The sequence below is a fragment of the Eleutherodactylus coqui genome, chromosome 6 (genome assembly GCF_035609145.1).
Source record: "Eleutherodactylus coqui strain aEleCoq1 chromosome 6, aEleCoq1.hap1, whole genome shotgun sequence".
Taxonomy (NCBI): Eukaryota; Metazoa; Chordata; class Amphibia; order Anura; family Eleutherodactylidae; genus Eleutherodactylus; species Eleutherodactylus coqui.
Genome location: NC_089842.1, coordinates 190,674,168 through 190,701,329, shown reverse-complemented (window position 1 = coordinate 190,701,329; position 27,162 = coordinate 190,674,168). Strand labels below are relative to the sequence as shown.

At 42.5% G+C, this 27,162-nt stretch overlaps 1 protein-coding gene across 1 annotated transcript in view; it reads left to right on the top strand.

Moving 5' to 3' along the window:
- The window catches only part of RYR3 (ryanodine receptor 3), a 680,585-nt gene that overhangs the window by 426,815 nt on the left and 226,608 nt on the right, over window positions 1-27,162 (top strand). The window contains exons 65-70 of the mRNA XM_066572425.1: window positions 11,795-11,925; window positions 12,034-12,354; window positions 16,967-17,207; window positions 17,296-17,383; window positions 18,065-18,157; window positions 25,493-25,663. Of these exons, the coding sequence (XP_066428522.1) occupies window positions 11,795-11,925; window positions 12,034-12,354; window positions 16,967-17,207; window positions 17,296-17,383; window positions 18,065-18,157; window positions 25,493-25,663 (1,045 nt within the window). The remainder of the gene's footprint in view (window positions 1-11,794; window positions 11,926-12,033; window positions 12,355-16,966; window positions 17,208-17,295; window positions 17,384-18,064; window positions 18,158-25,492; window positions 25,664-27,162) is intronic.

Sequence of the window (27,162 nt, the reverse complement as noted above, 5' to 3'; positions counted from 1 at the left end):
TATCACTGTCACTGCCTATAGAGAAGGTAGAGCGCCTGTATCACCCTCAACGGCTATAGAGGGAGGTAGAGCGCCTGTATGACTGTCACCGGCTACAGAGGAGGTAGAGCGTCTGAATCACTGTCACAGGCTATAGAAGAGGTAGAGTGCCTGTATCACTGTCACTGGCTATAGAAGAGGTAGAGCGCCTGTATCACTGTCACTGGCTATAGAAGAGGTAGAATGCCATTATTATTGTCACTGGCTATAGAAGAGGTAGAGAGCGCCTGTATCAGTGTCTCCAGCTGTAGAAGAGGTAGAGTGCCTATATCACCGTCACCAGCTATAGAAGAGGTATAGCACCTGTATCACTGTCACCGGCAATAGAAAAGGGAAAAGCGCCTTTATTGCCGTCACTGCCTATAGAAGAGGTAGTGCGCCTGTATCACCGTAACCGGCTATAGAAGAGGTAGAGTGCCTGTATCACCATCATCAGCTATAGAAGAGGTAGAGTGCCTGTATCACCATCATCAGCTATAGAAGAGGTAGAGTGCCTGTATCACCATCATCAGCTATAGAAGAGGTAGAGTGCCTGTATCACCATCATCAGCTATAGAAGAGGTAGAGCGCCTGTATAACCGTCACCGGCTATAGAGGGGGTGGGGCCTGTATCACAGTCACTGGCTATAGAAGAGGTAGATCGCCTGTATCACCGTCGCTGCCTATAGAAGAGGTAGAGCGCCTGTATCACCGTCAATGGCTATAGAAGAGGTAGAGCCTGTATCACAGGCACCGGCTATAAAAGAGGTAGAGCGCCTGTATCACTGTCACCGGCTATAGAAGAGGTAGAGCGCCTGTATCACCGTCACCGCCTATAGAAGAGGTAGAGCGCCTGTATCACCGTCACCGCCTATAGAAGAGGTAGAGCGCCGGTATCACCGTCACTGGCTATAGAAGAGGTAGAGCACCTGTATCACAGTCACTGGCTATAGAAGAGGTAGAGCGCTTGTATCACTGTCACTGCCTATAGAGAAGGTAGAGCGCCTGTATCACCCTCAACGGCTATAGAGGGAGGTAGAGCGCCTGTATGACTGTCACCGGCTACAGAGGAGGTAGAGCGTCTGAATCACTGTCACAGGCTATAGAAGAGGTAGAGTGCCTGTATCACTGTCACTGGCTATAGAAGAGGTAGAGCGCCTGTATCACTGTCACTGGCTATAGAAGAGGTAGAATGCCATTATTATTGTCACTGGCTATAGAAGAGGTAGAGAGCGCCTGTATCAGTGTCTCCAGCTGTAGAAGAGGTAGAGTGCCTATATCACCGTCACCAGCTATAGAAGAGGTATAGCACCTGTATCACTGTCACCGGCAATAGAAAAGGGAAAAGCGCCTTTATTGCCGTCACTGCCTATAGAAGAGGTAGTGCGCCTGTATCACCGTAACCGGCTATAGAAGAGGTAGAGTGCCTGTATCACCATCATCAGCTATAGAAGAGGTAGAGTGCCTGTATCACCATCATCAGCTATAGAAGAGGTAGAGTGCCTGTATCACCATCATCAGCTATAGAAGAGGTAGAGTGCCTGTATCACCATCATCAGCTATAGAAGAGGTAGAGCGCCTGTATAACCGTCACCGGCTATAGAGGGGGTGGGGCCTGTATCACAGTCACTGGCTATAGAAGAGGTAGATCGCCTGTATCACCGTCGCTGCCTATAGACGAGGTAGAGCGCCTGTATCACCGTCAATGGCTATAGAAGAGGTAGAGCCTGTATCACAGGCACCGGCTATAAAAGAGGTAGAGCGCCTGTATCACTGTCACCGGCTATAGAAGAGGTAGAGCGCCTGTATCACCGTCACCGCCTATAGAAGAGGTAGAGCGCCTGTATCACCGTCACCGCCTATAGAAGAGGTAGAGCGCCGGTATCACCGTCACTGGCTATAGAAGAGGTAGAGTGCCTGTATCACCATCATCGGCTATAGAATAGGGAAAGTGCCTGTATCACAGTCACTGGCTATAGAGGGGGTGGAGCCTGTATCACAGTCACTGGCTATAGAGGGGGTGGAGCTTGTATCACAGTCACTGGCTATAGAAGAGGTAGAGCGCCTGTATCATCTTCGCCGCCTATAGAAGAGGTAGAGCGCCTGTATCACTGTCACGGCTATAAAAGAGGTAGAGCGCCTGTATCACCGTCACTGGCTATAGAGGAGGTAGAGCCTGTATCACAGTCACCGGCTATAGAAGAGGTAGAGCGCCTGTATCACAGTCATCGGCTATAGAAGAGGTAGAGCGCCTGTATCACTGTCACCGGCTATAGAAGAGGTAGAGCCTCGGTATCACCGTCACCGGTTATAGAAGAGGTAGAGCGCCTGTATCACCGTCACTGGCTATAGAAGAGGTAGAGCACCTGTATCACAGTCACCAGCTATAGAAGAGGTAGAGCGCCTGTATCAGTCACTGGTTACAGAGGGGGTGGAGCCTGTATCACAGTCACTGGCTATAGAAGAGGTAGAGCGCCTGTATCACCGTCGCCGCCTATAGAAGAGGTAGAGCGCCTGTATCACTGTAACCGTCTATAGAAGAGGTAGAGCCTGTATCACGGTCATCAGCTAAAGAAGAGGTAGAGTGCCTGTATCACCGTCACCGGCTATAGAAGAGGTAGAGCGCCTGTATCACCGTCACCGGCTATAGAAGAGGTAGAGCGCCTATATCACCGTTACTGGCTATAGAAGAGGTAGAGCGCCTGTATCACCGTCTATAGAAGAGGTAGAGCACCTGTAACACCGTCACCGGCTATAGAAGAGGTAGAGCCTGTATCACTTTCTGGCTATAGAAGAGGTAGAGCGCCTGTATCACTGTCACCGGCTATAGCTGCAGCAGTAATCTACAGTCATACAAGAGAACAGTCCTGGTGTGCAGAGGATCACCATACTGGGAAATGCTGTGTCTGTACTCCATTGCACTTTGATGTTTCTAACAATTGAGTCTAGACCGGGATCACACGAGCGTGTGGCAAAAACACTACATTTTACTGCTGTGTGAGCCGGTGTATCACTGTGTATGGCAGCAGTTTTTGACTGCGCATGTCACTTAGCAATGTTGCATCTAAACGCCACACAAGCGCAATGTCAGTCACACGGGCGCATCCGGGCGCCGATGCGCCCGTCTTACTGCAGGAAGAAGACGGCCACACTGCAGGTACGGACCACTATCCGCACCGCTGGAAGAAAGAACACATGACCAGCAATGGAGTCGGTCATGTGTTCTTTCTCCGCACCTGCAGTGCGCCCGTCTTACCCTGCAGGGGTTGTGCCCGTGTGACTGAGCCCTAATTATGTATGTACAACATTTATTATGCACCAATAGAGAATAAGAGTGTCCTATTGCGCATAATACACGGTAAAATAGAACATGCCACATTCTTTTTCTACGCGCATATTATACATAAGGAAAATGAATGTATTTTCATTGAATCCATGAACCGCATATTATGCTTGCATAATACACAATGAAATTACACTTGTGTGAGCCTGCCATTATTGGCAATTTCTTCTCCTCCTGCAACTTATTCTATCTGTCAGATCATCTTTATTTTCTGAGACAAACTGAATCCCCCCCATTTCACTTCCTTTTAAAAAATACTGCTTTTGGAACAAATAGATTATACACAATATCACTAAGGCCGCCTGCACACGGCTGGGTCGAATCCCCTGCCGTGTGCAGGTACCAATGCGGGTTTCACCTTCTCCCGCAGCTCCAGCTCTTTGACGTGCCAGCTTCCGGCCAGCCGGCGGACGTGCAGAGCAGAGCCGGCGGCCTGGGAGTGACATTTCTGTGCAGGCCTCTGCGAGACCCGCACAGAAATAAAGCATGCCGCAATTTGTTTTCCGCGTGTGATTTCACACGGACAAATCGCGGCCGTCTGCCTAGGATTGCGCTTTTTAATGCAATCCTATGGCAACTTCCACAGGCGGAAATTCTGCGGGAAATCCTGCCGGAGAATTTCCGCCCGTGTGCAGGAGGCCTTAAGGCAGGTTTCAGCTAGGATTTGAACCCCAGTCTCCCATGTCAAAGGCAGCATTCTTAGCCACTCCACATAGATACATATGCACAGTGCTAACTCTACATCAACCATACAGAGCAATACACAACTTTAGCTTTCAGATCCTTTTTCCAGTGAATAGCAAAGCTGTGGAATAAGATGCATATACTGTACATACAAAACATCAAGAAATGTAACCTCTATTGCTCATTTATCCACTGTTATATAAGCCAGGCTGTGTTAGTGAGCATGCACAATGCCTTATTCTGAGGTTACAACTGTGCCTGCTCCTGACTGTCCACCCAGCTCATAAATATGCATGCAGCTGAGACAGGATAGTCAGGACAGGAAGACAGGAGGGTCTAACCATGGTCATTACATCAGAGGAAGTCTCAAAATCAGAGCAGGGGTCACCATGAATTCTTCACCAAGACAGGCTGTGGTAAAAGGTTAGAAGTTTGTAAAGTTCTGGAATCCCGATTTAACTACTGTTGCCTTGTGGGGAGGAGGGGGATGCAGTTTACTAGCAAAGCATCACATTGAGTTTATTTTATAGTCATTTCTATTGTTGTCGTGAGAAAATAGATTGGATTTCCTAAGCATTGTTTTCCAGATGAAATGACTAATTAGTAAATTGATCTTTAAACATTATCCTAGGAGACAAACGCTGACGGCTTGTCTGTGCTCTGAAGGGTATATCCTATGCATGTGGGTCTTTTAGCTTAGAGAATCCTAATAAGTAAATGACGGTGGCTTGCACTGAGGGTTGCAACCCTGGGTATCATACAGCGAAGTGCTGGCATGCAGTCAGCCAGGATGTTTCTGCTGTGAGTATATAAGATTGGCATTGGATGCCCTGCTACATCAGTTTTGCATGCCTTAGTACTTTGGGTTACAGACCGGGAGAAGGCTATATCCAGCAGTGATTATAATAGGACGAGGGCACGGATACAACAAAGCTCCTGTTAAACCTCTGTCTGACAGGTGGATATAGTACGCTGTTAGTCTTATTTCTAAATCTTCTAGGATGCCACTTATTTACCCCGAACCTTTTAACTCCATTGTCTGTGTTTTTACATAACCGTTACAAAGGCTGTAATATTACACATTCTGCCACTTACACATGGACTGCGCGAAGGTGAGGAAAATTCCATCTGGATAAATTGCCTGTCTGTAGAAATGTCAGTCATCTGAATGTTTTTTTCCCCCCTTTATTGAGGCCGACATGTAGCAACTAAATTGCCTGTCAAAAAGAACAGACAGCAAGCTGCGAGATAGCCAATCAATGCAACATTCCAGCAGCTTAATTCAGGCAACAGTGAAGAAAGCCAGCGGGAACAGAACATAAATAAATACCCCCGAGCTGATTAATTGCATTTTTTACCTCTGTATCATTCAAGCCACATGGACAAAATCAAAGATTTTACTTCAGGGCTGCTGATGGAATAAGTTAACCATAAGTACCGCTATCCACTGTTAAATCAATTAAGGTGTCAATTGTGGTTGTAGATAAATGTTCTAACAATAGGAGGGTGTTGTAATTTATTACACCGGCATATTATGCTGTTTTAACATGTACATTAACTGTTTATTCTACTCGAAAAGCATACTGTATGTCCAATCATTTGCATGAACACCTTTTTGGACCCTTAAGGTACATTTAGATACAAAGATGATCGCTCAAAAGATGGCTTTTGAGTGATTATATTGCATAATCTACTAATTGGTACGAATGCCTATTCGTACCAATTAGTAGTGTGAGCTGCCGAGAGCTGAATTTATTCAGAGGATCACCCGCTGTTCTCTAAATACTTTTGCTTTGTTCTGCAATCAGCTGCCATCAGCGGTCCCGGGCAGAGCACAGCGTGCGGTCCGTCCTATCAGCTCTTCTGCTGAACGACGGATTTCAAGTCAAACTGAAATCCATCATTCGGCAGAAAGATGGGCACATTTACACACGATTATCGCTTAAAAAATGGCTTTTGAGCGATAATCGTTGCGTCTAAATGGGCCTTCAAGGTGAAATAAGTAAAACATTTATATTTTTGTTACTGTTTTAGAGCTGCCTTCTTTGAGGCTGTTTCTTTCATTTTAATTAGGGGAAACCTTAGTCAAAGGGTATTTTATTGCAAACCACCAGGATGCATGTGGACATTCCTAGATCAGTGTCAAGGTGCTTTCGGTACTGGTGTATTTTGATGCCATCAGGAAGATTGACAGGAGGTGATGCCCCCTGTATGTGATTCACTGCACAGATAGGTAATTTTCTTTAAAATGCAGAAAGTGACCGACGCTGAAGCCGTGCAGGCCCATGTGCAAGGGAAGTGCAGACCAGCCTTGCCAACAGGAAGGCCAGAGCGCCGCAAGGCGGCATTATAGGCGCCCCCCCCCCATGTCAGTTTCACCTCACACCCGGCAGCAGGCAGACGGCATGGGCAGAGAGAGAGAGAGAGAGCGTGAGTGACAGCATCCGCAGACTGCAGGAGCAGAGCAAATGATGGACACAGCGCTCAGTGCATGAGGACAGCAGTGAATGTGAGAGCCAGCGGCCCTCACAGCGCGGGAACACTGGGCTGGGTAAGACACAGGGACCGCATCCTCCCTCAAGCAGGGAGGCAACAGCGGCAGCACTGTGACACACAGCCGGGTTACAGGGGTGGAGCAGAGCGATGGATCACTTACATTCCACGCAGCTTCTGTCCGTCATCCATCCCAGGACCTTGCCATATTTCGCCAATCGGCAGCTAGGGTTGTGACAGGTGCGTTCCTCCTGTCAAACCCTTAGCTTCCGGTGGCGTCAAAATATACCAGTACCGGTGCTTTCACCTTTTCTAAGTATGCAGAGGGGCTTGATGGAATAGGTATGAGAGCAACATATACAATTTACACATGGCTGATGGTTACAGAGTAAGAATGTAGTGAGGTAGATCAGTGTTTCTCAACTCCAGGCTTAAAGTTACCCCCAAAAGGTCATGATTTGTGAATATCCTATTGAGAGAACACTGAGTCACTGACAATAATTACATACCTGTGCAATACTAAGGAAATTCTAAAAACATGATGTCAGACAGGCGGATGTGGATCCGTTTTGCCTCACACCTATTTGACTTTGGGCTATCTAAGAAAGCTGCACTTGAAGAACCCTAGTTTTCAGCCTCCTCCCTTCTAAGTGGGATTTCGTCTTTGCTGCAGGGTCCCCAAGTCGCTACTTGCAAAGATAATCTCCGTTGTGCCGCTACTGATGCTGCACAGGGCCGAGGTGTGGTACCTGATGGAGTGAACAGTGGCTTGTCTGTAATAATAGCTATAATAATGGTTAGGGCTGGTAGCACATCTTCAATAACCGCATCCACGCACAGGGCAGGCAAAAATAAGAGTCCAGGATTATAGAAGTAAGACATGTCAGGAAATAGACAGAAGTCAGAACTGGAACAAACAACTTTCTGGGACTGTGTCACAAAGGGTGTAGAGCCAATTACTAAGGCATCCGCCAGCTATGGAGTGCAAACTTTCAGACTGACTGGGGAAATACTGTAAGGAAGACCAGTTGAGAAAAAGTGGAGCACCCCTAGTTAGAGAGATGATTATTCCAGGAAGTGGATGAGAGATGGTGCCAACTAACTAGCTGAAGTGCTGCCGGCCCAGGTGATACCACACTAGAGAAAGGGGTATAGAGGCAATTTGGAGAGCGTGCAAAAAACTGGGACTAGCCACAACCTTCTAAAGATCAAAATCCAGGCTTGACATGAACTTAATTAACTCCTCACTTATTGTAAAAAACAGCATGATGCATTTTTTTGTCACTTGGATCATTTGTAACCGTACATGTACTACCTTTATCTGAGGAAGACGCATATAGCCTCGAAATACACTAGATATTCTGGTTGTCCCAGTTTTTTGCACTGTCTCTAAAAGGAAATACTGTGTAAACTAGGAGAACAGGCAAAATTATAAGCAGAAGAGAAGTTGTACTACTTTGGTGATGATGCAGATTACACTTTGTGATGAAGGTTTCATCTCTGCATATGCTCTACCAAACAAGTCAAATGAGGTGGTTGTTAGTTATATTGATCCCTTTGCCTATATTTCAAAGGGAAGATTTAAGCAGCAAGCCAATAATTGTAATGCAATATTGTCCAGGACATATACCTGTGATTTATATTTAGCTTAATAACTTTTGTCAGGATCTTGACAATGATGGTGACATATTAATAAAACAATGATGGCTTCGGCACACTGTCACATCCTACTGTAACATTATACTGATGCCTGCTAATATCATTACTGGAAGATGAATCTTGTTTTGGAAAATAGAGTTGCCTTGTGGGGTTAAGGAAGATTATATACTCTGTTGGAAGACGGGAAAAATCAGTCATGAGATTGGATTAGCTACCACATTAATATTAAAACTGTGCAATAGTACATTGTACAGTCATGGGCGTACATAGAACTCATGAGGCCCCATAGCAAAACCCGTAATTGCCCCTCCTAAAAAAAAATTAGACATAGCATATCTATAAAAGGGCAGCATAGATACAGCGGCTCAGCCCTAGTATACCTCTAAGTAATGATGTCACTATATAATGGTCAGATACCGGTTGTACACGTTGATAGTGAATACAGTGCACTTACCTCCGGTGATCAATGGTGATATCTCCTATGATTGGTGATATCCATTATGTTTTTGTTCTTTAACCAGACCCAGTCCGCCATGAAGATTTCTTCCAGCCATATCTCATCTCAGCAGCCTCTCCATCCTACTACTAACCCCATAGTAGTACTACTCCTTCTGTGGCCCCACAAAATTCTGGTGTGGATCCACTAAGTGCAGGTGTCTGCTCTGTGAGGACATACAATACTGGTGTCCCCTCTGTTGCCCCACAAAATATTAGTGTCCCCTCTCTGTCTAACCCTGAATGTCCGGCCAGCAGGTGCAGCTCAAGTCTGTCTGTAACTTACATTGCTGCTGTTTCAAACGTTGCTCTCTGTCAGTGCAGGCTGCCTTCACCCCCTCTCTCCAGCAATGTTACCCAGAGAGCAGGAAGGAGGCATCCTGCACTGAGAGCCGCATCCAGACCAGCAGCAATGTAAGTTGCAGACAGAATATGTTGCAAGCTGGATATTCGGGGAAGGGGGAAGCAAATCAGTAGTGCAGCAGATGACTGGGCCATTAGGCTCTGGTCGCCCTCCTGTTCCAGGTGCCCTAAAGCAGTGGCATAGTCTGCTACATTAGCTGCATACCACTGCGTACAGTTATTCATATGGGTGACATTTGAATGTGGAGACGTACCCATTGCTGTTCTGTAAAGCATGCTCTTTCTGAATAGTTTTACACGGTGTCATTGGGTACAGACTGAATGTATGTGTGTAAATGTCTGCATTACTGTTTCCCAGGCAGGGTTCCTTAGGACCTGATTAGGGTTTCCTTAGAACAGATCAACAACAAGATGTTACTTTTACATTGGGCAAAGCAATCTGATTTTAGCCTGCTCAAAGATTCTTGTCTTTGAAAGTAAATCTGCTGAGCCTAATTAGAGCCCTGGACAAGAATTACAGAATGCTTTACTTGCCCCTAGAACAAAAATGCAGGGTCTAATTACGATGGTTGAGAAGGTTCTAGAAATGTGGGGTGCCAGCAGCACAATCTTCAACTGTTGTACAAAAATTAAGATGCAAAGTCAAAAAGGGACTGAATCCAATGTCCCAAAGCTTACTGATATAAAAAGAGGTTAGACAGCATCCACGGTGCAGTTAGTAGTTTTTTTATTCCTCACAGACGCAATAAAAATACGACGTTTCGGGTAACAATAAGCGTTTGTCAAGTATGTCATATTTAACAAAGGATTATTGTTAGCCGAAACTTCGTATTTTTATCACATTTGTGAGGAATAAAAAACTACTAACTGTATCGTGGATGCTGTCTAACCTCTTTTTATATGGTTGAGAAGGTTCTGTCATATTCATTTTCATGAAGATGTAACTGTGCATATTCGCATTTCTTTATTAAAATGTGTGTTGGGATACTTGTCAATGGTTCTAATTGACAAATATTAAAAGTGGGAAGAACCCCTCTAAACATCAAATGCTAAAATACAGTCTACTACTGTATAACAATGAGTGTTGCAAGTCACTAGATGATTGTGGTTATACCTAATCCTCCAGTGTCTTTACTCTATAGCTTACACATTTTACTTAAAGGAGTTATCCCACCAAAGTCATGTATCACCTATCTACCAATCCATTGACTCCTATGGGGCTGGCATCCTATGTGCACCTCTGCATCATTAAACCAGGAAACTATGGGTTTGAGATTCTCATGCGACTGTCCCAGCAGTTGGACCCCCAACAATCAATCCTTTATCATCTTTCCTGTGGATAGGTGATAAATGATTTTGGAGGGATAATCCTTTTAAAGAGTTTGTCTCTCACTTTTTGTATGCCTTGTTAGAACATATAAAAGCCATAATAATGGGTTGCCAGTAGAGATGAGCGAACCTACTCGTTTCGAGTAATTACTCAATCGAGCACCGCGATTTTCGAGTACTTCAGTACTCGGGTGAAAAGATTCGGGGGGCGGGGGGAGGCGTGGCAGCGCGGGGGTAGCAGCGGGGAACAGGGGGGAGCCCTCTCTCTCTCCCTCCCCCCCCCCCACTCCCCGCTGCAACCCCTCACTCACCCACGGCGCCCCCCCGAATCTTTTCGACCAAGTACGGAAGTACTCGAAAATCGCGGTACTCGGGCGAAAAAGGGGGGTGGCCGAGTAGGCTCGCTCATCTCTAGTTGCCAGCTAACGGCGTCTCTGGCTTGTATAATTCAGCCATATACTACATTGTTGGCCATTCATTTGAATGGCTGGTATATAATAATAATAATACATTTCGGTATAACCAATCACAACTTCTCTGGTAATATCAGTTGTTCACAGTAGGAAGGAGCGGGTTTCAGAAACCAAATTTACAGCAATCAGCTGAACATCTGACCTTTATTTCCAAAGGGTTGTATTAATGGAAAAAACACCTTAGGTGGGCTTAACTTTTCAACAGTTACATAACCACCAATGTTTTTTTTAATATATACATTTAGGGCCCGTTACATGTGAAGTATACTTAAAGGGGTTGTCCCGCGGCAGCAAGTGGGTCTATACACTTCTGTATGGCCATATTAATGCACTTTGTAATGTACATTGTGCATTAATTATGAGCCATACAAAAGTTATAAGAAGTTTTTCACTTACCTGCTCCGTTGCTAGCGTCCTCGTTCCCATGGAGCCGACTAATTTTCGCCGTCTAATGGCCAAATTAGCCGCGCTTGCGCAGTCCGGGTCTTCTTCTGTTCTCAATGGGGCTCCGTGTAGCTCCGCCCCGTCACGTGCCGATTCCAGCCAATCAGGAGGCTGGAATCGGCAATGGACCGCACAGAAGCCCTGCGGTCCACGGAGGGAGAAGATGCCGGCGGCCATCTTCAGCCGGTAAGTAAGAAGTCACCGGAGCGCGGGGATTCAGGTAAGCGCTGTGCGGATTTTTCTTTAGGTCCCTGCATCGGGGTTGTCTCGCGCCGAACGGGGGGGGGGTTGAAAAAAAAAAAAACCAGTTTCGGCGCGGGACAACCCCTTTAATTCCAAATCCATAACCTTTCACACATCTCTTGTGGGAATTAACTCTCATAAGGAGCCTCACTGGTGTGTTAAAATGTTAGAAATCATTCTGCAATTAAGAAAGTCAATTTAGTTACTTGAAGGTAATGTTCATCCTAATCGTGAACATTTAACTTTACAGGCAGAGACCAGCCTTGGGAGAATGTCTGGCAGCACTGGCCGGGGCCATACCTGTGGCTTTTCTTGAGCCATCCCTAAACCACAACAACCCTTTGTCAGTTTTTAACACCAAATCACCCAGGGAGAGAGCAAGTAAGTGCTCTGCTATTGCCTTGTAAATGGATAAAAAATAATTATGTTGTGTATTTTTGCAGTAGAATTATCAAGGAGTTTGATTTTAATGGTGATTTTTGATTGCAGTTCTAGGCATGCCAGACACTATTGAAGAAATGTGTCCAGAAATGCCTCATTTGGAAGGTTTGATGAAAGAAATTAATGATCTGGCTGAGTCCGGAGCCAGGTATACAGAAATGCCACATGTTATTGAAGTTGTGCTGCCAATGCTATGCAACTATCTTTCCTACTGGTGGGAGAGGGGGACTGAAAATGTACCAGAAAATGCCAGGCCGTGCTGTACTCAAGTAACTTCGGAGCATCTAAGTGTCATCTTGGGCAACATCCTAAAAATCATTAACAACAATCTGGGAATAGATGAAGCTTCCTGGATGAAGAGAATCGCAGGTAATCCCGCTTTATATCACTGGCCACATATATTGGTTTGAAAATCTTTCTCACAAAAGTATTAGCCGAATTAAGTGCAAATCCACTTGACATTTGTCCTGCCACTGACAGACATTTTTACTCTATGTAAGACTCACAGTAGTTTAGAGCAAAAAGAGAAAAAATGGAGCAACACTGCCTAAAAGGCATTAGCAGTTCTTATGTTGTCCTCTGCCAGGTCCCCGTGTCCCTTTTAGCACAGTAGCCTTTCTTATTTTTCTTGAACGCAGAAAAACGAGATATTTTTATATTTATTTAATCACGTAGCTTTTTTATCTGCACCCTTTTTGCACTTTTATGCTTAGTCTATTTTATTAAGGATTTGTCAGTTACAAGGACAACAATAATAGGATGACAAATCTTGACCTAGTATAAAACTCAAAGTAATCAAAGAATAGAAAAAATGAACTTTTTTCAGTAATTGCCCTTACAGACCTACAGTGAAATGGGTTATTCCAGTTGGGAGGCGAGTTTTAAAAAATTCCAGATGTGAAAGGTGTTTACGCCATATTTCTCCACAGCTGTTTAAGGGTATAAATCACGCAACTATTACATTCTTATGCTGTTCTCTGAGGTTTCCCCACATTGCTACTTTCCAAGATGGCTGCACTCTGCCTGCTGACATGTAACTTGAAACTACATTTACCACAATTTACTGCTCTGTACTTCTTTCCTGTGCATGTCTGCATTAAGCGCTGTCAGCAATCTGGTCCCGAGCGCTGAAGAGAAAAAAAGCTGTCCATGGTTGTTCTTACTGAGCAAGCCTGACCTGTAGCGCTGAAATGAGTACAGGTCGGATCTAAGGCAACTTGGGCAAAAACACTTCTCAAAAAGGCCAATTTTGGATTCAGGGTTTCCTAAAAGGCTTTCTGTTTTTGCTGTTATACAATGGTGCCATCTGCTGGCTAAAGCCAGTGTGTGTGCGCACCAGAGAGGCTCCGACAGCGGAGTGGCTGGTAATAGACGGTAAGAATACCCTGTCGGATGTCTTCTGACATTGGAGCTGTTGTACAAGCTTCAATCAGAATGTAAGAAGATGTCAGACAATGGATTGGAAAGGGTTAAATCTCTAAAAATGTTAAATTAGAAAAGAGATTTAAGGTAACTATACACATAAGATGTATGTTGGCCAAATCTACCGATTATCTAATTTGAATTGGGGTGTCTAATTTGAATTGACTCTCCGCTATGGCATGTGTTGGCAGAGAGAAGGGTTGGTCATGTTTGATTTCAAACATGCCCAACCCTTTTGTTCTCAAGGGAGATACGACTCTGCCAGAGTTGTGTTACAAGAAAAAGCTATCGGTCGAATGACAACTATCCAAGGTGGTTGGCCACCTTTAGGCTCAGGGTCCTTATGACAACACTAAATTAACTGCCAAATACACTGGGAAAGAACTATGGTTATGAGAAGAAAGGCACAGAAACTATCATTACAGAGAGCTTATAACGTCAACTGCCGATTGACACAAGATATACTTGCTGGTTGGTTTGTTCCACCACAAGGAATGGGTCAAGTAAAGCTCTGGCGAACCAGTGCAATATTTATAACCGGGTCCCCCAGCTATTGTTTGTAGTACTGGTCTTCTCATACACGGCCGAGGGACCTGTTGGACACTCTCAGGCTCCTGGACCTGGGTACAACCTTCTAATCGTATACTTTTGCTAGTATTAGAACCACTGGTAAAGGGGAAATAAAGTATAAATTGGTTAATTGAATTATCCGTTACTCTTGTCCATTTCTCACATTACATATTCTGCCCTTTACCTTCTTATTATTGTATTTACAGTTGATATTGCCCAAAGCATTGTTCAGTACATGAAAATACATTTATTTAGCAGTTCTAAAGTCTACATCTCTGTGTAACAATCTGTTACAAGCTATCTCTATAATTTCTGGTTTACATGTCTGAAGAAAAAGTAGTTTCTAAAGACTTTTGTAAGTAGATCCTTCCTTTTAGTCAAAGTACTGTAAACAAGTCAACCTTTTTATGGTGTTCACCCACATTAGACAGCCAGCTAAAGCACAAAATAATCCTATATTCTTTCATTCCCACTCATTGAAAGAATATTGGTAAAGGGAAGCAATTTATTTCCCCTTTAACTGTCTGTAGGTCAGACGGGTAGCACAAGATTTTATTTGATGAGATTATTTATACATGCGTAACTATATTCTGTGTGACTTTTGAGAGTCACAGTTCTTTTTATCTAGTATAATCCCTAAACAGATTTAGCCGAACAAACTGGGGTTGACCTTTATGTGAAACAAACTTGTGAGGCCTTAGTGTCATAGTTGCTAAGCCCAGCACAGCAGGCTTGGTGTGAATTGCATTGATGAGGTCGATAGTAGAGTATGATCCTTAGGAATTTCCTTCCATTATACATCATGCATACTGACAAATCCATACTACGAGGCTGTAACCGAAGTGCAGATTTTTACCTCCCAGTTTTCAAGACCATGGAAATATACAGAGGGGCTATAGATAAGTGCATGTATGATTCCCATTTTCCTCTTTTTTTATTTTTGTTTTAAAAGAATTTTATTGAATTATTCACTTTTTAACAAACTGAAAAGCTTTAGCAAGTTCCACGAATCTTAGGTCAGAAATGGTGTCGTGTCTCCTTAAGGAGAGCACCCAAAAAGTGTGAGGAGACACCTAGAGGGTGAGTGGATCAGGCGATGGCATAGTCTCTCCTCAAGGAGAGCACCCAGAAGGGGTGTGGGGACAACTAAAAGCTAAGTAAGGAGACTTGTAAGGCAATGCTCCTCTGGAGATTTATGCAAATAAGAAAGATGGAAAAATACCTCTACAGCGCCATCTATTGGGTGTCAGCATTCCTAAATAACCTTATAACAAGTCATCGATGATTAGGAATATCAAACCAAGCCAGAAACCATGCACAGACAGACTGTTTCTGGGTGCTTGCCCCTCCTCAGTGGGCAGTAGGTCTCTGGCTTAGTCTGTGAGGGGCCAGCGACGTGGGTCAGCAGGGGTGTAATGTCTCCTTAAGGAGAGCACCCAGAAAGTGTGTGGAGACACCTAGGGGGTGAGTGGATCAGGGGATAGTATAGTCTCTTAATATTATAAAATCGATTCTACTCCTGATCTGACGCCTCTTGTGCTGAGAAGTCTGTTTATGCCAGGTATTTCTAGAAAGGATGCCCATGGCTGCCATGTTTTGAGGAATAGTTCAATGTTATCTTCCCTCATGGCCAACAGCTTTTCGTACAGCACAGAGTGGGGTCGCCATGACGGAAGCCCCGCTGCCATAAATTGGCTTTGCTGGCGGCACGGCACAAGACACCCCCCCTCTCCTCCCCACATGTGTGTTTAAGAGAGCCGTCGGAAGCAGGGAGGACACGGCAGCAGCGAGACACTCACTGACCGATGCCGGCCGCACACTGCAGGAGGAACAGCAGGGAGCCGGCAGCGGTGTGGGACACTCCATTACATGCGTCCCCCACAGACTGCATGACAGCAGGGACACAACAGCGCAGGGTGACAGTGAGTAATAGGCACACGCCGCGGACACGAGAGAGGGCACAGCGCCAAAGCCCAGGAACGGGTGGGTAGCTTTGGTAACTGCGGTGGAGCACAGTGCCGCGTAACACACTGGGAGCGAGGCTACTGTAGCACCTTTTAGGACCTTCAGCTATTGACCCTATCAGGAGCTAGGGGTGTGACAGGGGCTTTCCTCCTGTCAAACCCCTAGCTTCCGGTGGCGTCAAGATACAATAACACCGTACGTCTATGCTGTTTGCATAGTGTACAGTCTATTTAAAGTGATAATAACTGCATTGTGTAAATAACATAGAGATCACCGTGGACCAATGCTATTAATATAGTGCGCCATCGATCAAGTTGGCTTATTCTAGATCTGCGATCTAGGCAAAAAAAAATATTTTCCTCATCTCAGGGAAAACTCAAAATCCGACAGTCAGAATAACTCTCTAGATCAACAACCTTTCTCCAGAAATCTAGTGACCTCTAATATTATTGCACCGAAAATCCCAGGCCACTTTTGAACACTTAGTGAATTCACTTTGACTTCCTCAGGCTGGGCGTTCCATAGTCTCACTGCCCTTACAGTAAAGAATCCCCCTTACATGTAGTTGCTTTAAATCGTCCTGGATTGGGTGGTGAAGAAACTAGAGCATATTTGCCCCTTTTATCCTCCATGTAATATAACCCTGCTACAAGGCAACATTGGGGGGATTCTTAGCTGTACATAGAAAGACTTCCTCTGCTGGATCCTTATATGAGACTGCTCCTGACTGCGGAGACAAACATAAAGCATTTTGAGTTAGAGTTTTATTTTAAACTTTTTTCTCATCTTGTGGCAGCAACAGCCTTAAAAAATGTAGATGAGTGTTTCTCAGTAAGTCACAAATACAATCAAGATGTAATAATTTATTTCATTCTAGCAGTGAAGATGTTTGGGTGAAATATGCTTACTCTGCAGAACATGATAGCTATCTCTCCTTTCAATGATGTGCATGTGCTCCTGAAAATCTCTCTGCAGACTTGTACTTTTGTTTCATGTTATTAATCTAGTACTTGATGTTTTGCAGTTTATGCTCAGCCAATTATCAGCAAGGCTCAGCCAGACCTCCTGAAGAGCCATTTCATCCCCACACTGGAGAAATTGAAGAAGAAAGCAATAAAAATTGTGCAAGAGGAGGAGCAGTTAAAAGCAGACAGCAAGTCTGACACGCAGGAAGCAGAGCTGCTTATTCTGGATGAGTTTGCTATTTTATGCCGAGACCTCTATGCCTTCTACCCAATGCTGATCCGATATGTAGATAACAACAGGTATAAAGATAAGGTTTGGCACACTCTCACAATTTAAGTTCTTCACTGTTTTTGCATCGTGTTCAATATTCTTTTTTTTTCCATCCAGATCCAATTGGCTCAAAAAACCAGATGTAGACTCGGACGAGCTGTTTAGAATGGTGGCTGAAGTGTTCATTCTTTGGTGCAAATCCCATGTAAGGAATAGCTGTCAGTTTAAGGATGATATGTTTAAACATTTAGGATTAAACATTATTTTTTTCCTACACAATCCTTATGTTCGGCCTCTGAAATGAATCTTTATTTTGAGTTAACTACATTTTTATAGGAGGCTATTGCATAATATTGGAATTGCTGCCTTTAGAAGCTGGAGAGATTTCAATATTAATGCATATTATTTAACCTATATGTTCACCTTGGAAGCTGGCTGCCAGACACATGCATAATAGCTTAATTGAGCTCCCATAGTGCAATGCAATACTTAATTTTTTTTCTACTGCCCATCACGTTACTGTGCAGTTCTTGGTATAAAGACGAAAGTTTGCAGAGGGAATTTACCTAAGAAAGCTCCGTGCAAACACTAAGGCTAGGCTTACACGAGCAAGTCGGATTCTGCATGTGAGAGTCCCGCAGCAAATTCCTTCTCTGAGCCCGGCCTCAGAAACACTGGACTAGTGGAGCCTTTAGCCCATTTTTTGGGAGTCTCAGAAAACTTCTGTGCACAAAAGAAACTGTTAAATAACAATCAGCATTCCGCATGGTACAGTGCTCCACTTTAAATGACCTGTCTACAAACAGATATTGCGCCATATATGTGTGCATATGAGGTCTTTTTTATCTTTTTGAATGCTATATTTTCTTTCTGCTTTCTGGTTTAGAACTTTAAGAGAGAAGAACAGAATTTTGTGATTCAAAATGAAATCAATAATCTGGCATTTCTAACTGGAAACAACAAGAGTAAGATGTCAAAAGTAAGTCTATTAGCACTACGCTGCAGACATTTAAATGGATTTGGGTCGACATTTGCTGGTTTTCAGACTGAAAAACATTTGTGCTATGCTTGGTAATCCCACGGCTTAGTTATATAGGAGGAGAAGTTATGAGTACATCTGGGGTTCCGAACTTTCCCGATGTCCAAAGGCCACTCGGCTGAATAGGATAGATAGTAGCCAAATGGCATGAGATGGTGTTAGAAAAAATATTACACGTCACACAAAAATATCCACCCCTGTCTGTAAAAATCACCAACTGATATCTGGAGTATGACAAAAGCTTCTAATGCACTACATTTTCAGGTACATTAGGTATAACCTAATATTGCACATTAAACGCATAAGCTGCCCTCCAGTCAATATATAGCAATGTAGATAATGGTAGATAATCATTTTAACTATTTGAACCATTGAAATTAACATATCATTGAATGCAGAGCGAGGCGATGCATTCAATATAAATATAATTTTACACTTGCTAAATGCTCATTTATCCGGCAGCCTCTGTGCTGCACAGTTCTCTGTCTATGTCTCTGTCAGTATCCATCCTGATGACGCTGCTTATAACCAGACAGTAGCAGAAACGCGTTGATGGATTTTCCTAAGCTATCTCCTAGTATTAGTGTTAGCTCAAATATATGATCAAGCAGCTTAACTAGGAAGAATAGCTTTTGAGAACATCAGAACATCAGATGTTCTCATCAACTCATAGATCGCTGACTCTCTTAGCTATCTCTTTATGTGAACAATATCAGCTTTGAATTATAATCAAATAGTTCACCTCTACAGATAGCATTTGAGGGCATTAGAATACTGAATGCGCTCATTTATTTATCAGGCAGATTTTGAGAGTAGTTCTATCTGATCCATATGCGATCAATTTATATAAAGGGAGTTCCGCTATAGATTGGAGGGTTGTATCTCTCAGAATCTAATCATTTATCTTATGACGGGTTTGTTATGAGATAGGACCCCCGTTTATTATAGCATCAGACGGGGATCTATCGCCTACAAACCACTCAATCTGTTGGTAGATCAAGCACGTTTCAACGAGATTGGTCGCCCTCTCTCTTCTTATCGGTAGTAATACATACCACTATATAATTATATGTGATATTTACGGAAATTTGCTACTTCCGAACTACCGAATATTAGTGACATTCTGCTTCAATTTATTAATACACCTCATGAGAACTAAGAGGTATATTATAATCTATCGTGTGTATAACTCAAGGGAAAAATAAAATACATATTAGGTGACATAACACACAATGATCTGACGTGCGTTGTGCTCTGAGAAGACAACACGTATAGAACTTGATATTATGTACATTTATCAGTACATTTCTGTATCAAGGTCTTGATAAAATCTACATATGAGCCTAATTATCTTTCCATCACCAAAGATGGAATAAGAAATTGTGACCTCAGAACTTTGCACATTTCAATCATAAATGCATTTTCTGTGTGAATCCCTTGTGATTTATATGATAGAGGTCTTCAGGAGTCACTAATAGACAACTGGACGGATCTTCTTCCCTTTGTTATATGAGCATAGTAAACGTTATCACAGTAACACGCACATATAAGAAAATCTTTTAATAATTTCTGTTTGTCTTTTATTTGTACTAACAATAAAAGTTACGTTTTATCATTCCTGTGGTTCCCCACGGTGAAATATACTAGTCCTACGGGAACCTATTTGCCTCGGTGATACCCTTCTCCACAAATCTAGCGTGAAATTTGGAATATGTGGGTCAGTTAGCATTATAGTCGTAGTGAAATAAGTCAGCTTCTATCATTACATCTATGATCATTAAACACAGTAGATTATGTGAATTATAGTAATATTAGGAATGTACAGTGCTGTATAGTGTCATATATGGAAAGCTTAAACATCAATCTACTATACTGTAAATGTATTTGTACATATTCCAAAATCTGCATTAAAGGGAGATCACATGGCTTACGGTATAACAGAGTTATGTTATGATGTACTCCTAACTCATCTTATAAAATTCATTTTAAGAGCGTCACAATCTGGTAAGTATGGGATGTGTTCTAACTTTTTTCCTTACAAGAACAGTCTTGGCATCTGACTAAGAGCCCTTTTAGATGAGCTGATTTATCGTTTGAACAAGTGATGTCATTGTTTGCTCATTCGCTCTGGCAGTCTGTTTACACAGGCAGATACATCGTTGGCCCATTCAAACGAGATATCGTTCAGTCTTTCACATTTGCTGATTGAAAACGACTGCTGGTTAAACCGAATGATAAGTGAATGAGCCAACGATGATTTTTGTGCCTGCATAAAACTGACGAGCCAAAAAGAACAATTATCATTCGTCGCTTGGTTGTTGGCGCGTGTTTAGACTGAACGATCGTTCAATTTAGCTTGTTTAAACAATTTTTTGAACAATAATCGTTCCGTCTAAAAGCACCTTAAAGGAAGAGATAGCAGGTCATTTTTTTAACTGGCTGTGTCATAACAGACACTGGTGTAACTATTTGTTTAGATCCTCCTTTTAATCTACTTAGTTTACTGCCTTATCATCTCACAAGTAATTAAGGAATATATGGTTCATTTTCCATCTGTTTTACTTACTTGTCTCCAACATTTTTCTTTCACACAGCCCATACAAGTAAAGGTACAGCATGCATGACCTGTCTATGTATTAGCTAGCCTGGCTCCATTCATCCATACTGTATGTTTCATGAGTCTAGCAGTGGCGTCACCAAGGGCGGTCATGTCTCATGTCATTTAGCTAGGATGGTGCACAAATCTTTAGTGTAGCAATTAATTAACTTTTAGCTCACTTCATAGCAAAGTCATGATGACAAGGCAGCGTACAGTAATGTGTCCAGTCGAACAAATTTCACCGTTGAATAGAAGATGGCTAAGTTTATTACCTGGTGTGTCTGTGGTTTTGATTTAGATATAATATTTTATTAGTATATCTAAAAATCATGCAGAATGGGTCAAGAAAAGGTCTACGGTTCATAAGAATGTACGTCAATAAGTAAGATGTATTCTGCAACTGGTAGTACTGGCAAACCTTTCATCCTGCATTGAAAACCCATTTCATATTAGGTTTAGTGTTATCTGGTGTTATTGAGCTTTGATTACCGAGGGTATATTTTTAGTATATCACCTGTGTCTTCTTCAGGTCAGCTTAAATATGTGTGTATCATAGAGGTTACTACATGGTTCAACTTCAGACCACTCATAGCAACACCCTTGTGACGCCACTGATGTTTTACGTAGTTTGTCATTTACATGGGTACAGTTACTGTGTCCCCCTATTTTAGTGCTGTTCATAGATCATTGTCTCAGAAACCTGTTAAAGGCACAAATATAAGCAAAGCTTTGATGCCCAGCAAGTTATAGTAATCCCTACCCTAAGGCACTTCAGCTGGACATGAGTGCCGTGGGGAGTATTTTGCCTGGCAACCCTTAAGTGTGTAGTTTAATTCTGAAAACTTATTCAATATTTCCCTTTCTGAAGTTATTTTACACAGAGCAACTCTCTGATATAAGAGGAGGGGAGAAGAAAGGAGAATATATCTGGAACATCCAGGTATGACATAGTATAGTAAAGCCTGCCAAGTGGTAGCCAGCACGGGAGCAGCCATGCCTGAAACACTACAACAGAAGGGCAGCCATGCTTGAAGCAGTATAGCAAAGCCATGACTTCGGGGCACGTCTCAAATATATCGGTAGCTAAAAATGTTTACCGCAAGGTGGCTGTTTACTGATCAAGCATACATTTCAAAATCAAGTATGCCAGAAATAATAGCCAAATAAAAAAATCATCTTTTCACACATGACCACATACATTTCTGGCCCATAATATGATGCGCAACATGGAACTGTATTCTGTATTGCAGATCATATAGTTATACATGGAGTTTAATTTTTTGAAGGGGCCCAACTTTTTCCGATAGAAGCAGAGTTCTTCTAAGGCGACATATGGCATCTGATGGAACATGTTCCACGTGAAAAACACTCTCGGTATGCTGCAATATCAGTTCTTTCACCTCTTGAATGAGGGTTTCCAGACAGACCTATTGTACTATCACTAGTTTGTTGTATGTTCTTCAGATCTTCAGGCGAAATGGAATAACCAAAATACACTTCCAGCCATTTCGATCATCGGACATGCTATAGTAGGTCCTAATAAAAATGTAAAGAAAGGTTTCAGGAAAATGGAATGATGCAGCTTACTACCCCAAGAGGAGAAATCTACTTGGTTTTTGGATCTTTACAAAAAAAAGGTTCTAAAAGGCCAACACAAGCTTGTGTAGCTCAGAGCTTTGACTTGCAGTCTTAAAGTACCAGTCACTTTGTCCTTATTGTTCTCCATTATCTCTTGGTTCATTCTCTATATACTTTACATTATTTGCATTCTTTCATTTATTTTTGAATGCACAACTTTTTCAACTTCTTTAAACAAAAAAACAGCACAACACGTCACTCAAGAAATCTGTTTCACACCCTAAAAAAGTTTTTTTCAGAAGCAAGCCCTAACTTTTCCTCCTCAGAAGGCTGTTGTTATTGACAAACAACCTGCAAATATCATTTCATATATCTTTTTGAGTTGAGTGTTCATTCCTTTTCTTTGCTTTTTATCCCTTACAGAGAGACTGATGCTTTAAGACTCAAATTACTACCTTGGTGTGCCTAATTTCATTATTACTTGAAGTACAGTATGTTTCACTTGGTGTCAAACCTGTGGTTCCATTTAGTTTAGTCTCTATTCTGTATTGTCTCTTGTGTATTAAGAGTGGTGATGATGTCATTGCAGGCTTTGTTTTTCTATATTTTCTATTCTCTATATGTCTTAAATCTCTCAAAGTAGAAGACATCCTTCTACGTAATCATTTTCTGTGAAATACCTTTAGAATTAATTCTAATAAGGCTGGAGCTCCCTGATGATTTCTGCCGTGAAGACATACAGTATTATATGGCAATGGGCATTTTCCATGACTATATACATATAATATAGACGGTGAGTTGTGGAAATTGTGCATTCAACCCGGGATAATGCATTAGCAGACAATGCATAAACCAGAAAATGTTGATATAATTTTGAGAATGTTGCATGATAGATGCAGCTTGTAGAAGTGGATCCATGTTTCATTTACATTGATTTCTACAGTAGTGTGCAAAAGTTTTAGGCAGGTGTGAAAAAATGCTGCAAAGTAAGAATGCATTCATAAATAGAAGTGTTAATAGTTGTTTTTTTTATTAAAATCCACAGTGAATGAACAAAAGAGAAATCTAAATCAAATCAATATTTGGTGTGACCAACATTTTGCCTTCAAAATAGCATCAATCCTTCTAGGTACATTTACACACAGTTTCTGAAGGAACTTTGGTAGGGAGATTGTTCCAAACATCTTGGAGAACTTACCACAGATCTTCTGTGGATGTAGGCTTGCTCAACTCCTTCTGCCTCTTCATGTAATCCCAGACAGACTGGATGATGTTGAGATCAGGGCTCCGTGGGGTCATATCACTTCCAAGACTCCTTGTTCTTCTTTACTCTGAAGATAGTTCTATCGTTACTCTGCAGCATTTTTTCCAGACCTTCCTAAAACCTTTGCACAGTACTGTACGGTGAGAAAAAGAAAGTTGCAAATGAAATCATTGTTTAGCTCCAGCCTATTTGTCTTAATTATGTGACCTGTACTAAGTATTTGATTGTTTTTATTAGCAGATTCTGAAGTGAAACTCTGATCTATACCTTGTTTTGAAAAAAAAAGGACTAACATGGGTTTACGCTGCTTTATGCTGCTTTGCCCACCTTTCATTACTTAGCCAGAGCCCCCGCAGCAGAGAACTACTGCTGAATGGTTCTGAGGCAGCAGCAGTTGTTGAAATCTGAAAAGCACTGACATTACTCCTGTCTATTCTGTATAAAGTTATACAGCTGTGCTCTCCTGCACTTCGTATATGAATGCCAGCATGCGGCATTTAAATGCAGAAGGGGACCAGAGCACTAAACTGTATAACATGATACAGAATGTGTGAGCAGCAATAACGTGAAGGTTCAGCTGCTATAGCCCATACTTGCAGAGCCCTGACTGAGAGGGAAAGAGATGTGTGAAGACCCATAGAAAGAAAAGACTGGTGGAATGCATTGTTCTTGCATTTGCAACATATCTATTATATGTTGCTACTACTCCTATGACTTTGTATATGCTTTATGTATTAGTCCCACCCAGCTTGGCGGAAAAAGGGGTTCTCCCCGAAAGATGTATCCTATGCTGGTTTTATAATATACTTAATAAAAGAGAAGTTGGATAATACATTCTACCATCCCACCATTTTTTCTGGAGAGTTGCGCCTATCCAACAGTCTTTTCTTTCTATAGCTCTTCGCACATCTGCCGTGCCCACCTGTAATGGGTTCTCCTGGTCGGTAGCACCGCCACAGTTCATTCATTCTCACAGCCCTTCCTAAGGCATCTTTGGTCTCTAGACATTTATCGGGGACCAAAACCTCCGTTACCATTGGGTTTACTCCATTTTCTTCTTTCTACTGAGGGGGAAAGAGGTGATCTTCATACCCACCGCTTCCACTTCAGAACTATTCAGCAACTGCTGGCTATTCATGGAATAACAGCCCAACAAAATTAGCATTAAGAGGCATCTAGTACTAAAACGTGGGCAAAGGTAAGCTGAATAACTTATGTGGGCCCATTTTACAAAACAAAGTTTAGATTGAAGTTTCACTTTGCGTGATCACTATTTCAGATCTCTTGGGTGTATTTAAGATTACAATGGGTGATTGCTGGGACAGGGTATTTGTAGGTCTTTAGATCAGATCATCAACTATTGGTAAGTACTTGGTTTGGGTTCTTATTGTTCCAAGGTCAGGGAATACACAAGAACACAAAGTATTAACTAATGATATCCATGATATGGCTGACTAATGATCATGATGTCGTCTTCTAAACTCTTACCTTAATGATAAGTTATAAGATCTACTAAACTACAGAAGAATACTAGTGTCATTTATGAAAACTGGAGCCAACAGAAAATGGTGCTTTTGGTAATGGTCTTTACTATCCACACACCAGTTTTCATAAATGCCCCAGCACCAATACACATCCTTGTAGACAATTGAAAAGACCTTGCTATATTGTCATAAGCACACAGAAGTGAGATCTCTGATTCCCCCCCCCCCCCCCCGAAACGATTCCTATCACATTTTAGCATTTTGCTAAAAGTTGCAGTTATCTGTCCATCTCAAACCTTGATATGTGTAATGCAGAACCTAACCATTCCATGATGGTATCACTGTTCTAGTCTGGAGGGCAAGATCAGGAGAGGAAGAGAACCAAACGCAGAGGAGACCTCTACTCCATACAGACTTCACTGATTGTGGCTGCCCTGAAGAAGATGTTACCCATTGGTCTGAATATGTGCACACCGGGGGACCAGGAACTCATATCACTGGCAAAGAGCAGATACAGTCTTGTAAGTAAGACTTCCAAGCTATTTCTCTTGCATTGACATGGTTAGATCATGGTTGGGAAATGTGTGCGAGAAAAAAATCTGCATCCCTCTGCTTTCATTTATATACAAATTATCTCCTTTTTGAATTGCTGATGACTGCACATAAATGCTATTATCATTTTGGATATGCATTGACTACAAGCGTCACATTAGCATTGCTATCTTCATGGAGGGATAATTCTGTTTCTGCGGATGACATTTCCTTGCTTAGTGTTCCTATACTGCAGCTTTTAAATAGAGACATTGTACTCTGCTTTTATTCTGACAGCTTCTCGTTTTAGGACTTGTATACATAGGGACACCCATAATAAGCAATTTTGTCAAATAAATAGGACCCTTTGTATTGTATAATTAAACATTTATTTCTCTTACTTTGTTATCATAGAAATTGACTTTTCTATGGATCTAGTTAAATAAGCAAAATGGAAATGCAGAAGAATTAACAGATGGCCTTCTAATATCACTGTGACATAACTGATTGAGAACAGTTGCTATAGTTACACAGATCCTTCCATGATAGCACTTTATTCTGGTTACCACCTGAACTTGTAATAGCTGATCTGCCAATATTGTTAGCATTTAAAGGGCTATTACCATCTCGGCTTTTCATGGCCGAGATGGAAAAACCCGGCTGTCTGTTTCCAACCACCTGTTGGAAAAAGCCGAGCACTTTAGCCCAGCACTGTTTCCCTACTTCTCATTGAAGTGAATAAGAGCTACAGAAACTGCATAGCACGCTGCGATACGTGGTTATCATAGTTCCCATTCACTTCAATAGGAACTACGGAAATGGCGTTGGACTGAAGTGCTCAGCTGTTTCTGAAGGATCCATCCAGATGGCCAGTACCTGCAGTAGCAATATCCCATCTTGGCAATGAAAAGCTAAGATGGTAATGCCCCTTTAAGTTTTGCTTCAGGTACCTTTGCACGGGTGATTATCGCCCAAATTATTGCTAAAAACCGTCCTGTGTACCAACAGGGGCCAACAGGGTACTGAGCAACAAGTCACTCACTTGTTAGAGTCGATTGGTTTTTTAGCAGAACTGAAATCCAAGGGACCATCACCTGTGTAAACAGGCAGTCATTCAGCTGTGAATGATTGCCTGTTTACTGTGAATGGAGGCGGCGGGCTGGAATTATCTCTGGCCCACTCAGCCACCATTCACAGAGCGACTTTCACTCCTATGTAAAGCACAGGAGCGATAGTGGGGTGGTAGTCCGTGGGGCGGCTGTCATCCTGTGTAAAGGGACCTTAAAGGGGTTGTCCCGCGCCGAAACGGGTTTTTTTTTTTTTTCAACAGCCCCCCCGTTTGGCGCGAGACAACCCCGATGCAGGGGTTAAACAAGAACACCGGACAGCGCTTACCTGAATCCCCGCGCTCCGGTGACTTCTTACTTACCTGCTGAAGATGGCCGCCGGGATCTTCTCCCTCGGTGGACCGCAGGGCTTCTGTGCGGTC